Source organism: Poecile atricapillus, chromosome 12 (genome assembly GCF_030490865.1).
Source record: "Poecile atricapillus isolate bPoeAtr1 chromosome 12, bPoeAtr1.hap1, whole genome shotgun sequence".
Lineage (NCBI taxonomy): Eukaryota > Metazoa > Chordata > Aves > Passeriformes > Paridae > Poecile > Poecile atricapillus.
The window spans coordinates 11,031,891-11,046,144 of NC_081260.1; the positions used below are offsets into that span (position 1 = coordinate 11,031,891).

The following is a 14,254-nucleotide window of genomic DNA, read 5'->3' on the forward strand; positions in this document are numbered from 1 at the left end:
TAGATCAGAAAAAATATCACTGAAGTAAAGAAAAAGTTATATTCTTTGAAAATAAGGTTTTTGGTTTATCCTAAATATTAGCTAACTTCGTGTGTGTTGTGCTCTCTGCTGGGGAGGCAGAAGAACAAGTGAAATGTACCATGCTTTAAGCACAGTTTATTGTACTGGTTAGGAAATTTATGACAGGATCTTCAGGATTTAACCCTGGATATACCTGAGATACTGATATACTTGATATATATTTGATCCTAGATACACTTTGATATATTTTATTTGATCCTGGATATAGTTTAAGGCCAGTTCTGCCTTTCCTTTACTATTCTATCCCTATTCATATACATTCTCATTTAAAAGCAGAGTTTGTTCTGAAAAGTTGAACTTTTCTTGTAAGATATGGGTTGAGATGCAGACTGAGCTCTGGGTGGGAACCCGAGGCGAGTTCTGAACTACCAATCTTTGGGATAACAAAGGGATAATAAAGATGGGTGATGCCAGCCAGGTGAATGGAAAGCGAGACATAGCAGGAGCCGGGAACTGCCGATATTTGGATAACAGAGGAGACGAGGACGAGTGCCAGTGAGGTGAATGGACAGAGAGACGGGGGTAGGAGCACAGGACTGAGGAGAGAGAGTGAGATTTATGGGGATAAAAGCTCAAGGGTTGCTTAATTTGAATCCTCCTTGGAGGCTCGAGCTGTTTATGCGTTGTTGTACTGGGAATAAATCCCTTTGCGGGACGAGACATCTGAGACTCAGCTGTGGGAAACCTGGGGTCGAACCGGCGAGGAAACCTGGTCTGTGTGAGTGGGGTGTGTGGGGAGCCAAGCGGGGGACCTGTCGTTTCACTGAAGCCGCCGTGAAGAGCCTTCTGTCCCAGCAGCGACTGTCTGGCGCTGGGAGCGTGACTGCCAAGGGTCTCGTGAGCGGTCAGACTGGGCAGGTTCTTTAACAACTGCGCTGGCACAGCGGGGCCCGCGGGTGTCCTGCGAGCGGCTCGGGAGCGGCGCGGGGGCAGCGGGGACCCCTGAGGGGAGCGCGTGGGGCGGGGGGGCCGTGAGGGAGGCAGGGCCGCGCGCGCACCGCCAGGCGGCGCCCCCGCCCCACCGAGCGCCCCGAGCCCGGGGCGGCCGCGCGGCGCTTCCGGCGGCGCAGGAAGGGGCGGTGCGCGCGGCTCCGCTGAGCGGCGGGAGCGGCGGGGCCGCGGCCGGGGAGCTCGGGAGCGGCGGCGGGAGCGCCGGTACCGCCGGGGCCGGGGCCGCGGCCGGGGAGCTCGGGAGCGCCGGTACCGCCGGGGCCGCGGCCGGGGAGCTCGGGAGCGCCGGTACTGCCGGGGCCGCGGCCGGGGAGCTCGGGAGCGGCGGCGGGAGCGCCGGTACCGCCGCGGCCGGGGAGCTCAGGAGCGGCGGCGGGAGCGGCGGTACCGCCGGGGCCGCGGCCGGAGAGCTCGGGAGCGGCGGCAGCTCCGGCACCGAGCGCCGTGGAGCGGGGCAGGCGGGGGCCGGACTCCGGGACGGCTCCCCGGGAAACGCCGCCGCGCGCGGGCCGCGGTGTGGACGCGTCAGCGCCCGAACCTGTCCCGCGGCCTCTCGGTGCTGCGGGCGAGGAGGCAGAGGGGCCGGGGGACGGGGCTCGTGTCGTACCGTTACCGAGAGCCGCGACAGGGAGCCTGGATATCGCCACCGCTTTCACCAGCTTTGTCCTGATGCGGGAGATAAGGGAACTGCAGCTCGGTTTAGAAATTAAGGACTGCATTAGAATCATATGGAACCTGCGCTAATGCACTTACTACTTTTAAGTTCTTACAGTGCACCTCTTTTCTAGGAAAAATGATTTCTGAAAGCAGCTCCTTCATCAAGGGTGTGGTGCTTGGAGGAGTCTTCTGCATGTTGGTTACACTTCTCGGACACATTAAGGTGGGCCACGGGACCAAAGCACATCACCACGAGCATCATCACATCCAGGCTCCCAACAAGGAAGATGTCTTAAACCTTTCAGAAGGTGAACGTGTGGAGCTTAGTAAAAGCATCCGTGTTTATTGTATCATCCTTGTCAAACCAAAAGATCTGGGGCACTGGGCTGCAGCAAGGGAGACCTGGAGCAAGCACTGTGACAAGGCAGAATTCTACAGCTCAGAAAATGTCAAAGTGTTCGATTCTGTAGCCGTCAACACAAATGATATGTGGGTAATGATGCGGAAAGCTTACAAGATAACATATGAACGCTATAAGGATGAATTCAGCTGGTTCTTCCTCGCATATCCAACAACATTTGCTATAATTGAAAATCTCAAGTATTTCTTACTGAAAAAAGACCCCTCACAGCCTTTTTACATAGGCCACACCGTGAAATCTGGTGACCTTGAGTATGTAGATGGTGAGGGAGGAATCGTCTTAAGCCTTGAGTCACTAAGACGACTTGCCCGTGTTCTTGGAGACCCTGACAAGTGTCCAGAGCAAGGAGGTATGATTTGGAAACTCGCAGAGGACAAGCAGCTGGCAATCTGCCTGAAGTACACCGGTGTGTTTGCCGAAAACGCTGAAGATTCAGAAGGGAAAGATGTCTTTAACACTAAATCTGTCGGGGCTCTGATTAAAGAGGCCATGTCCACTCACCCACAGCAGGTGGTGGACGGCTGCTGCTCCGACATGGCCATCACCTTCAGCGGGCTGGCCCCCAATCACATGCACGTGATGATGTACGGCGTGTACAGGCTCAGGCCCTATGGCCACTCATACAATGATGCCCTGGTCTTCCTGCCCCCACCGGGCTCAGACAATGACTGATGTGTCCTCAGGGAAGGCCTGGAACCGTGGAGTTGGCTCTTCTCACAACACACAGTTGTACTGACACATTCTGGTACTGGTGTACAGGTTTTTTTGCACATTGAGGGTTGGTAAAGCTCTTAATTTTAAAAGTGGAAGGAGATTTTTTTCCTAAATCTTTTATAGAGAAATGTTTCTGGCTTTTGACAGGGCTGGAATGAAATGATAAAAAGAAGTTGTTAATGTTTATTATAAAAGGAGATTAAGTTTATGGGGGGTTTGTATATGTAAGTATTTATTAATGAAAACTCAAATGAACTTTAATCTACTCTTACAAATATATTTTTGCAAGACTTTGGTTATTTCAGCTCTTCCAGGCATTTCTAGAATGTCTTTATATCTTTCTAAGATGTACCAATAAAACTGACTACAGATTCCGTCTCAAAGACTGTAACTTTAAGCTATTTCTTTTACACTGAACTATGCAATAGCTTGAGCTTATACAGCAACCTGCCACCTCATGTACAAACTTCTAACAGGAAGCAAGGTAACAAGAAATCTTGCAGCAGAGTAGTATCAAGTGCCCTTTGGACTAGTGTTTCTAAGCAGACAAAAGAAAAAGATAAACTGTATTTGACTAGGTATTAACATGGTCAGGGAGTCTGTTAGCACAAGATTAATTGCTCATGTAAAATTTCACTCCATTTATAAGCACGTTAGAATAAATGTTCAGTATTATTTTTACTCCTGTTAGTGGGTGGTAATAGTGCTTACAAGGAAGAAGTTGGTTAATTGTCAGTACAATTTGGTGTTTGGAGTTTTTTGTTGCCTTTTTTTTCTTTACAATATAGTGCACTCAGTTTTACACAAGTTCCTGGGACACACTCCTGTCCAGTCACAGCATGTGCAGACAAACAGCACGTCAGTACTTGGTCCATTTAGAATTCAGTGACCTGACATGGGTGTTTCAAGACTTGAGGAAGGTACCCCATACATCTGTTACATCCAGGACTATCACAGGCTTTGTTGGTACTACAATATTCACAGAACAGGGGAGCAGACTGTCATCTCACCTTTAACCAACCAGTTGTAACACCCTACCCTGAGCTGCAAGTGGTCAGGTGAGGAAGTGAAACAGCTGCTTCAGAGCTGATGAGACTATCCACACCTTGGCTTTTTTTTGTTTTAAGCATTAGGTTTTTGACAAGAAAGGTAAGACAACTGCTCAGACCCCCATACAAGATCCCACATCTCAGCTGCTTTTTGAAAGGTGAGACAAGATGCACCTTCTCATCCTCTCTGTCAGTCAGAGCTCAGCTGACAGCAACACAAACATACACAATTGCTACCAAAACCTGGGTAAAACTTGTACGTTTGGTATTTTGCTAAACTGGTATATAAATTAAGCCTGATTGACTTGTATCTTCTTACAGAATAATACAGCTTTAAAAACTCTGACAAAACCAGATAAAGAAACCAAAAATTTCATTTTAGTGTGATTATTAAAAACAGTTCTGACCCCCCTGCAACAACAGCAGTCAGGAGAATGAGCGTGAACAATTCCAACAAGAGGAAAATCTCATTTGTCACAGATTTGAGGTGCTGTAGGACAACAGGAAGAGATAAGATGGAAGGGTAAAAAGCAAACAACAGAAGGCAAGATTGCCTCATTTTACACCAAAAAAAAAAAAAAAAAACAAACCACCAACCAAACAACACTGAAGCATAAACTGATTTCCCATAGCACTAACCAGAAATCAGTACATTTACAATTAAATCTTTAAGATGCACAGAAATGTTCACCAGCATTCTCAAGGTCTGAGGTTTGATCAGAACTTTTTCTGCAATACTGCTTAAATTTTGTCTTCCCACATCAATAGTTCCAGATTTATCCTGTCATTTTCAGAAGTACAGTCTTGTAAATAATTTTACAGAATTTTAAAAGCAGCATATATTAGGCAATATATTCCTTCTGCCATGTCTCAACCTCGCCTTGGAATCAGGTAGAGAACACCTTGGCTACTATCATCTGTAAAGGTCCCAGGGTGGGGAAACCAAGCCTGCAGAACAGCACCAAGGCAAGGCACTGGCACATGAAATCACATTCTGCTGTTTTAAAATGTGTTAGAATAAAGACTTGAAATATCAACAAACGCTTCCAGAGACAGTTATGAGTGGTAGACCTTAAAAGTTTCCTTAATTTATTACAGTATTTCATTTTTCCATAGGCATAGCTTTGGGTATGCTGAACAAAAGATTGGGTTATCCAGACAGACACACAGTGCTCCTGAACCCATTCTGTAGCGGGGGACATGTGGCAGTGTGCACAAGCTGAGTTCCACCTGAAAAAAGTTTCTCCTGGCTACACTGAAAAACATGTTTTGCTGTCATGCCTTTATTTAACAGTGATTTTGTTTCTGCTCCTAAAATAAGGCAGCACACAGGGAGTAGAGAGCGTCAGGCACCAGGGTGGCACACACTTCACTCAGTGTGGCCACCATGACTACAAACTCCACTAGAAGGAGAGCAGTATCAAAGTGTTGGCAGGTAGAAATCTGAACATACATAGAGTCTTCAGGTATGAGCCACCATAAAAGAATTTCTAATCCACATATCAGTCTGAGTTCATAAATCCTATACAGATAAATGCATATTAAAAAGAGAAAATCCTTAAGTAAAATGAAATTAATGCTCTTAATAAGTTAAAAAATGTCAAAAAACCTGATTTCTCCACATTCAAGAAACTAGGTAGACTAACAGAATGTCAATCAGAAGAAAAAATCTGAAATGCTTCTGAGGTTTTATAAACCATATTTATATTTCACACACACTTTATATTAGTCTTTTAGAAGAGCACAAAAAATGTAAACATTTCTTGGGTTTTTCCTCCTTTCCATTTGAAATAGTCTACTCACAGTCCATGCAGAATCTCATCAAATATCTTCAGTCACTGAAGACTCAGGTTTAAGACAGAACAAAATAACTGTAATAAAAAGAAATCTAGAAAACTATTGTAGCCTAACAGTACTTTTGCATTCAATTGATTTATTTAGCATAGCCACAGAACAAAATAATTTGTACATTCAGTCACATTAAAAACAAGGAATTACAAAGCAGTCCACATTTAATCTAAGTGCATTCCTTTGGAGTAACAGTTCCTGTTGTTTCACTTGTATGTCTTCATGTGCCAAAGGCCATCATTTAAATAGTGGATATTTTCAATACCAATCCCTTTGTTGACTTTCTCACTGTAGAAGGAAAAACGTACAGAAGTATTAGCTAGGTTAAATAGGACAGCACTACAAAATATATTATTTCAAGCAGAAACTGCAACATTTGTCACCTGGAAGGGGAAAGCTATCAATCACTAGGTCATTATCTTCCACAGCAGGTGGACAAGACACAGTATTTATTACATGTGCCCACACTGCTGACTGATAAGAGGACCGTATTTGTCTTCCACATTTTTTCAACAGCTTTCCACAGTATTTTTACTACTTTGTGGGACACAGTTCTTCAGACAACACTTCTGCTACTTTTCTTAATTTACCATTTCTCCATCAAAGTAGCACAGCAATTGTGAGCCTTCCCCTCCCCACAAAGGATGTGGTACAAGATGACTGGAATGTGGAACTAACAAGTTCTGGTTCCAGGTGTGCCATGGACACAATCAAATGCAGGTGAGCTGCCTCATTTCTAGTTTCAGGTCATCTACCCACTTAATAAAGAATTTAAAATGCTAAATTTATGTGCCAAGGACTTGCAGCTTGTTACAGACATGCTATCCTCCGCAGTATTGACTATCTTTTGAGTCATGTCATCTTTTAAGAGTTACTGGTTCATGTCTGCATTGAATGTGTTTATTTTTCCAGTTTAAAAAAAAAACAAAAACACAAAATATCTAATTTTGCCACAATAAACATGACAAATCTCTTTCTGGGAGTGACAGCAAGGAGCATTCTCCTGGAGAATATAATTTACTCTATTTACACCAAGTGTTCTATTACTTCACAACCTGTCCAAAAGTAAGCAGGAAGGAAAATGCTGCTAACACAATATTAACACATTATATGTAGTAATCACACCAAGAGATTGAAATCCCACTGCCTAAACCAGAAAATTGTGGAACAATGTCACACAAAAATGCAGCTAACAGGCTGCAGAGAGGAGTAGCATTTCATTTTCCTCTCCAGTTCATGTTGTTTCTCACAGGAACACAATATTCAGCTAAAAGGAATACAAAGGACCTGTACCACTGCACTTTTAGGGCTGGGACATAAGTAGCTTTTCTTTCCACTTACTCTTGGAGTCTGTCTTTGAAGCACCACAAAGAATCCTGAAAAATAAAATTCCTCAACAGCTACAGCAGTTCCAAATCCAGGTTTCTGCAATCCCACTCTATCCCTGTCCTCTAAAACATTCCCATCTCTCTGCCTCGTGCTACTATTACAGCTTAACACAGACTTCTGCTGAGAATTAACAACACAAAAAAGAGTGACTTGTTTTCACCAAAAAAGCTTCCTCACTGCAACAGGTGACAGAAAGGTCTGGAAACCAACACAGCCCAAACCTGCTGGGTACACCTCACATCATGCAAGGCGTTAATAGAACTTCAAATGACTAAGTGATTTAGCTACTTATAATTCAGCACTATCTGAAAGCCAAAAACAACTAACATCCATTTCCATTTTCTATATCTCTTTTTCTTCTCAAATAGTTTTCAGTTGATCCCCTGAGCAGACCTCTAAATTTCACAAGAGGATCAGCAAAATTAGTCAGCATTTCAAGCAGGAATGTTGCATGTGGGTACACCCTAAGGAAAAAGAGCAGGCCACAGAGAAAAAATAGCCTAGACAGGCAACCAAGCTCCAAGCAGGACTTGAGTCTCTGCTGTCCCTGCAGACAAAAATCTCTTCAACTTTGTATTTTCTCAAATCCAAATCACATCTCTTGTCTAGTCTGAGGTAGTAAGTACTTTTATCAAGTATGTTTTTGTTAAATAAGATCTTTGAGATATGATCACAGCACTAGGAATACTAACATTCAGTAGTAGTACTAATATTTTTTGTCTTAAAATCCATATTCACGTGAAAAGAACTACTTTGATTCCCAATAAGGACAGAAGACATTCCCTGCCTCCTTTTCTTTCCCTGAATACCAGTCAACAAAATGAAATCTTACAAACTCTGTTCTTGAACAACATATGCTGCAACAGCAATGCAGTAACCTTGACAGTGGTGCTTATACTCCAAACTAACATAAGAAGAATAACATGGGACAGGTTATATTTCAGCTTTTAAAACACTTACATGTCCTCAGCTGACATCTTCATTACTCCCACACATAATGCATGTTGTTTCCCCTCTGCCATTATTGCCTACAAATTACTACTAAGGAAAACAGATTTCTTTTTTAAACTATTTCAGAAAAGTAAAAGCAATATGAAGAAATTACTTTCAAAAACATTTTCAAAAGTCAGTGTTGAACTTTTAACCTTTTAGTAATTCTAGAGCTCTGGCTCTTACAGATAAGCAAAACAATGCACTGAATTTAACAACTGAATCAGTGTGTCGAACAAAGCATGTATTTATGAACTTAGAACAGCAATTACAGAAAAAAAATCTCCCAGTGCTACATTTCTTCCTTTGTGCCTAACACAGAGATGACAGTCTCTGCCTTTCTGGAACAAAACAGCACATGTTTGTGGGGCCATTTTAGATTCCAAGGCCCAGAAGAACTGAGACACCAATTTAAAAACCACAAGTACTGAAATCACGTGTCCTTTTCAGAGCTTAGCAACATGTGATATTAACTGATGATCTTTTCCTATAGCACCTAACTAACAATAAAAGCAGCACAGCTTGGTGTTATAAATGCTGTATTCGTTCATGGTTCTTTTCTCAGTAATATAATGGGTGAATTAGCACACTTTCCTCATTTTACATGTGCTAACTTCATCAAAGAGCAAGTCCTGACTGCAGTAAAGCTGATCCTAAACATTCTTTCCTAATTCCCTAGGAACAGGAGAGAATTCTTCTGAAGGGAATACAGGATTGACTAAGGAGGCAGGGGACAAATTACACTGCACCTCATCTACTTTCACCATTCTGTATAAAATCACAAAGGAGCTTCAATTACCAATGAGATTAATGGAACAGCAACCCACCCAACAGTACAGCAGGAATAGTTATGTGGTTTGGAACATACAGTAAGTGGAAAAATATGAACAATTTTAACCTTGCCAAGCAATATCCAAACCTCTGCAGCTCCTTTCTGATTACTAGTTATTTCATTAAATCCAATTAAAATCCAAAGTAATAGATATAATGATCAACTGAGAACACAAGGATAGAAATTTAATTCATCTCATCATGAGTGATAATTCATAGTTAAGAAGGATACAACAACAGTGTCAACAGCAGCAGGGTAAAGCTTTGCTCCAGGAGACGTCAGGCCAGGGCACATTATATTAGCTCCACTCAGGACAAATTTAATGGCACCTTTATCAACCTGCTGATGCGGGAGAATAAATGGGTCTAGGAGGGGAAAGATACAGCATTGCAATTAATACAGCACCATGACAACATGAATAATTTCTTATCAAATCAGTTTAAATGGGGCAATTAGATATAGAGTGTCCTGCAAGGGCAAGAAGTTTGAGAAACAAACTGTCCTCCCCGACCACAACTTTTATATGAGAACCTAAGGTAATCCAACACTTCAGGCTCTGGCTCCTGCACACTCACAGACCCATAGACTAAGCAACAATTTTCCCCTAGAGAAAACAACCACCCACGTGCCCATCCTAAGAGATCTTAAAACCAAAAGGTGTTAAATCCTGCAAACTCCATGTATCCTTACAAATTACTCCAACATGAAAAACACTTCAATGTTAACAGAACGAAAAAGACAAACATGGACAAAATTCATGAAAGTTGTCAGTTCTCCAATCCATCCTTCAAGTGCAGGCAGCCTCTTGAAGTATTTACAACACTGAGATCTGACTGAATAACATTTTTTGGGATCAAAAACAGAGTAACAAAATGAAGCAGAACAGCAAGAAAAAAACTGCAAGAGTAAATTGTGAAAAGTAAAAAGCATGCAGCGTAAGTTCCCACAGGAGACAGATACACATTCCATCATTAGACTCGTGAAGGCAGAATATTTTTCTAGTAAGACCTTAAAAGTATTTGCATAACAACGAGACTTGAAAGAAAAAAGATAGGGACCAACAATATCAAATTTATATCTCTGTTCTAGGGGAGCCTCTCAAGATTTTTTTACAGAGCTTTTCACAATTTAGTTCTTACTTATCAAAGTTCAGATTGCTTAACATACAGCATGGAAGCAATTCATATAGACTTGTGAAATAGAAAATTAATAAATTTCAGTTAAGAAAGTATACTGTATCTTTAAGATCTATTCTAGACTATGTATGTGCATGGAAGCTCTTTTTAATTTGCTTCTACAGATGTCCTGTGGAATCACACATGACCACCCTCAGGAAACTTACATTTATGAAGCAACCTTAGCGTCGGGTAAAAAATGCCTTCTCTTTGCCTGAAGAACAGCAATTCCCCATTCACAGTGAGGATTTCTATATGTTCATGACTGCAAGATTTAAAAAAAAAAAAAAAAAATTCAGAGAGCTACTTAATCCTTCTATAGCTTAAATACAGTATTTTACTTTATGGAGTCTGGTTTATCTTAGCACCTGAGAATAAAAACAGTCAATTAGCAACAAAATTTAAAACTAAAAATATTATTTTTTCGTATGACTTGTTCTTCAGCGGTTGTCTTTTGTTCACTTCTTCCCCCTTTGAGAAAAAAGAAGCCTACTGACAAAATACACTAAACTGCATTTCTTTGGTGTTGCTTTCTGAATGCAGTACCAAGAGTGAATAAGGAAAGGAACTCAGCAAAAATGTACTACCCTCTATTTAGAAAAGGGAAAATAACCAAGATAATATATGGAAGTATATTAAAAATAGTACAAAATGTTACTAACAGGAATCCAAACCACTTTAAGCTTCCACATCCATAAAGCTGAATGCTTCCCTTCAACAACAGATTGATCCTCGGAGAGACCCTGAATACTCTGCCCATTAACTACTAGGCAGCTTTTTTAAGTTCCTCAAGCATCCTATTAGCATCTGCCTTTAAAGCATAAAGAGCACATGCCAACTTTCTAGTTTCGCCAAAACAGAGACTACTAGCTATTAAGAGATGATGGAAGCCTATCAAAAAGTGCTAGGTTTACCTACTGTACAAAGTAAACATACAAAGGAAGCAATCCTAGCACCTTGAAAGCAAAGTTTAAGAGAAAAGATACTTACCATCTTACTATTTTGACTGGATCTTTCTTTGGCATGATTTGGTTTAGCCATGGTTCAATAACAGGAAACTGGTCTATCAGTTGATTCTTTATACCTTTAATAACTGAAGTCTTCAGCTGGATACAGTTTGATACATTCTCCTTTTCATCAAATCTGTCAAGTGAGTGAAAGTATCTTAGAAACGCACAATTTGCTGCACAAAAGATGCATTTTTCAGCAGCTGTCTTCAGAAATGTTTATAAATTTACTGTAAAAGTCTAAGAGCAGACTGACTGTCCAACTTTAAAATGCAGGACTTCATGAGGCTTAAATTTGTCCCCTGCGAACACTGGGCTGGGGGAAGGTAGGGGGTCCCCCCTCAGCAGCCTGTCTTCATCCCTAAACTTTTGTACGGCCACAGAACACGTGTTTAGTCTCACAGATAAACCTCGGCACACAGTGCTGTTTTATTCAACTCCAAGAGTACTTTGTTGGTAACACAAATACCCACAGCCCTGTTCCGCTGCAAATCCTTCACGTCCACCATAGAAATACGAACGGCGCTTTCTACCACCCGAAGTTGGGACAAGTTAATGACTCAGCTCCATTTAACGAGCGAGTGCCCAAGGCAAAGCCGAGGGCAAAGCCGAGGGCTGCGGGCGGCGCTGCCCGAGGAGGCCGCGGGGCCGCTCCCGCCAGCGCAGCGCCGAGCCCGGGGCGGAGGGGGCGCCGGGCCCGCCCGGCCCCTTCCATTCCCTTCCCCCGCGCCTCCCGCGCCCCCAGCCCGGCCACACTCACTTCTTGAACATCCTGCGGGCGGGGGGCGCCGGGCGGGCAGGCCGGGGCCGGCGGGCGGGCGGGCACCCACAGCCTCGGCGCTGCTCACACGCGGCTCCGGCCGGGCCGTCCCTCCCTCGGCGGCCGCCGGAAGCGCCGCTCCAGCACCGCGGAACGGGCGGGGCCAGCCGGCAGCACCGCGTGCGCCGAGCCGCCGCCTGTGCCAGCACCGCCGGCTCCTGCCCCGCCACTGCCCCTTGCGCAACAGCGGCGTTGTCAGGCTTCCACAACAGCCGCTGCTTGCTACTTACGGGCACGGCGCTACCTTCCCAGGTAATACATCGCTTTTCGGTAAAATAAGAAGAGCAAAGTCCTAATAGCTACTGACATCATTTAAACACAAAATGCGTTTAATTGGAAAAAAAACCCAGCCATTTTCAAAGTAGCAGAGCAGAAGCTATCCTCACGCCACCTTCATAGCAGGACACAAGATCCTGTCAACAGCATTCTGAGGGAAAAAATTGAGGTCTTGTCAAACCGCAGATACTGGAGTTGGCCAGGGAATCAGTCCCAGGTGACAGTGCCACATCTTCAAGGTAGGGAGGGAGCAGAAGCCTGGCTTGCAGAGAAGATTTCGGCTGCCAGGCAGAGAGATGGATTTAGAGAGAGGACCTTCCATAGTGTTTATTATAATTATAATTAGGTTATGCTGGGTGATGGCTGCAGCAGCTGTGAATAGAAAACCGTAGGCAGACAGAATTTACCGCACTGCTTTTTCACTCTTTGAGGAGCACACCTGAGTTTGTTCTTTAGGCTGGTGGCTGCTATATATAAATAGACATGCAAGTGATCACCCAGTTCCTTTTTAGAGTCACGGAAATGGCATAAAGGGGAGGGAGCAGAGGACATAAAAGACCAGGTTACCATTATGCTAGTAACCAAGTTCTTTCTTCCATACAAAACAATTCAATCACCTTTGATATTATAACAAGCAATTTAAACCTACTACTTAAAAGTTTCATCAGCTAAAGTAAAATCAAGCTTTATACATGGTATCATTCAAATAGTACAGGACAGCATCAGGAACTAATAACTTTTTAAAAGGATAGGAATCAACTATGGCATTACATAAATAGTCAATCATTTCAGTCATGAATGCTACCTTCACTTACTTTGTAGCATCACTAAAAATACTGAGTTATAATCAAGAATTCAATTTTAACAGAAAACCTGTGACACTGCTCATGCCCAGGATTAGAAAGTGAGAATGGGAGTTTATCACACTGACAAACTGTTCCATACGTTCTGGTGATCCTCAGAAAAACTTTCATCAAATAATACTTCACCATGCAAACAACCACATTTTTTTAAACTGTAATGAAAAATTCATCATATTCTACTTCAAATGATAGAAACACAAGGTAAACTTCCACCCTTCTTCAGAAAAACTGTACATCTCACTGAAAGTCACCTGAGCCACTGGTTTCATGCCTGCCTATACAGCAAGATTAGGCCCAGATTTTCAAAAGTGCCTTTGTCAAGAGAAAGGTCTTACTTCTATACATCTACTACCTTAAAGCACTTGAACCACTGGTTCCCTTCAAGGCTGAACTAAACCTGAGTCTGGTCTTAACTTCTCCATCTTCTCTTCCAAATACTTTTTGCTGGGGTAGCTGCAGACTTCAGGGCCAGGTAAGTGCTCAGCCAATCCAAACATGCCTATACAGAGGATTTTTGAAGAAGGCTCCAAGGACCTAGGCTGGACTTTGTTAATCCAGCTCTCAGTGTTACTGTTCAGCCTCAACACCAAAAAGTTGGAGACATTTTCTCTGGCTGCAGGGCCACTTTTAAGTACCAAAATTTTAAAAGCATGGTACCTGGATAAGATTGACAAAGCAAGGGGAACATCCAGCAACTGCCCTGACAGAAACCACTCCTCAGGATCAAATGCTAAACAGAAAGGATTTAGGATTTCATCCCCCTAAAGTTTCAGTAGAAAAAGGGGAAAATCCATCACACCTGGCTTCCTCCTGGATCCCCAGAACTTCACCCTGCCTCACCTGCTCTCTCATATCCAAAAGCTCAATATTCTAATTGATGGGACAAAGTCATTGACTGTTCCACCCCTGAATGACTGCACAGATGGCAACTTCAGGAAAAGGGACCCTTACTCATGTCTTTTTTGTAATCCAACTGTAAACACAGTCTTTCCAATGAACCAAGAATATGTAGAAATTTGGCATCTCTTACATCTCTACACCTCTTATGAAATTTGGCTTAAGTGAACATGACAGTTACTGGGGAACAGAGGAAAACTTTACAGCATACTCACGTAAGTTTTATTTACTTAGCAAACCTGTTTAGTTTTGTTACATCTGACTTGGAATGGAATTTAGTAGCC

The 14,254-nt window shown here is 42.9% G+C and overlaps 2 protein-coding genes across 6 annotated transcripts; one reads left to right on the forward strand and one right to left on the reverse strand.

The window, feature by feature from the left end:
* Positions 1-1,154: 1,154 nt before the first annotated feature.
* Positions 1,155-5,633, forward strand: C1GALT1C1 (C1GALT1 specific chaperone 1). 5 transcript variants are annotated; one of them, XM_058847843.1, is made up of 3 exons: positions 1,157-1,241; positions 1,326-1,371; positions 1,821-5,633. In XM_058847843.1, the coding sequence occupies exon 3, from the start codon at positions 1,826-1,828 to the stop codon at positions 2,780-2,782; it is 957 nt and encodes a 318-aa protein (XP_058703826.1). In that variant the 5' UTR covers positions 1,157-1,241; positions 1,326-1,371; positions 1,821-1,825; the 3' UTR covers positions 2,783-5,633. The 5 variants fall into 5 exon arrangements, with proteins under 5 accessions (XP_058703830.1, XP_058703826.1, XP_058703827.1 ...); XM_058847847.1 differs by lacking the exon at positions 1,326-1,371 and having other exon boundaries at positions 1,155-1,236; XM_058847844.1 differs by lacking the exon at positions 1,157-1,241 and having other exon boundaries at positions 1,269-1,371.
* Positions 5,634-5,786: 153 nt separating this feature from the next.
* On the reverse strand, positions 5,787-12,005 carry MCTS1 (MCTS1 re-initiation and release factor). Its single transcript, XM_058847849.1, has 6 exons — positions 11,875-12,005; positions 11,098-11,250; positions 10,275-10,372; positions 9,164-9,297; positions 8,071-8,138; positions 5,787-6,009 (listed from the first exon to the last, which is right to left on the reverse strand). The coding sequence occupies exons 1-6, from the start codon at positions 11,883-11,885 to the stop codon at positions 5,928-5,930; spliced, it is 546 nt and encodes a 181-aa protein (XP_058703832.1). The 5' UTR covers positions 11,886-12,005; the 3' UTR covers positions 5,787-5,927.
* Positions 12,006-14,254: the final 2,249 nt, after the last annotated feature.

Excerpts from the sequence above, each read along its gene's own strand:
- C1GALT1C1 (XM_058847847.1), top strand. The coding sequence starts at position 1,826 with ATGATTTCTGAAAGCAGCTCCTTCATCAAGGGTGTGGTGCTTGGAGGA.
- MCTS1 (XM_058847849.1), bottom strand. Across the intron at positions 9,298-10,274 it reads GCTAAGGTTGCTTCATAAAT|ACCCATTTATTCTCCCGCAT; the intron begins GTAAGTTTCCTG and ends TTCCCCTCCTAG. Across the intron at positions 6,010-8,070 it reads AAGATGTCAGCTGAGGACAT|TGAGAAAGTCAACAAAGGGA; the intron begins GTAAGTGTTTTA and ends TTCCTTCTACAG.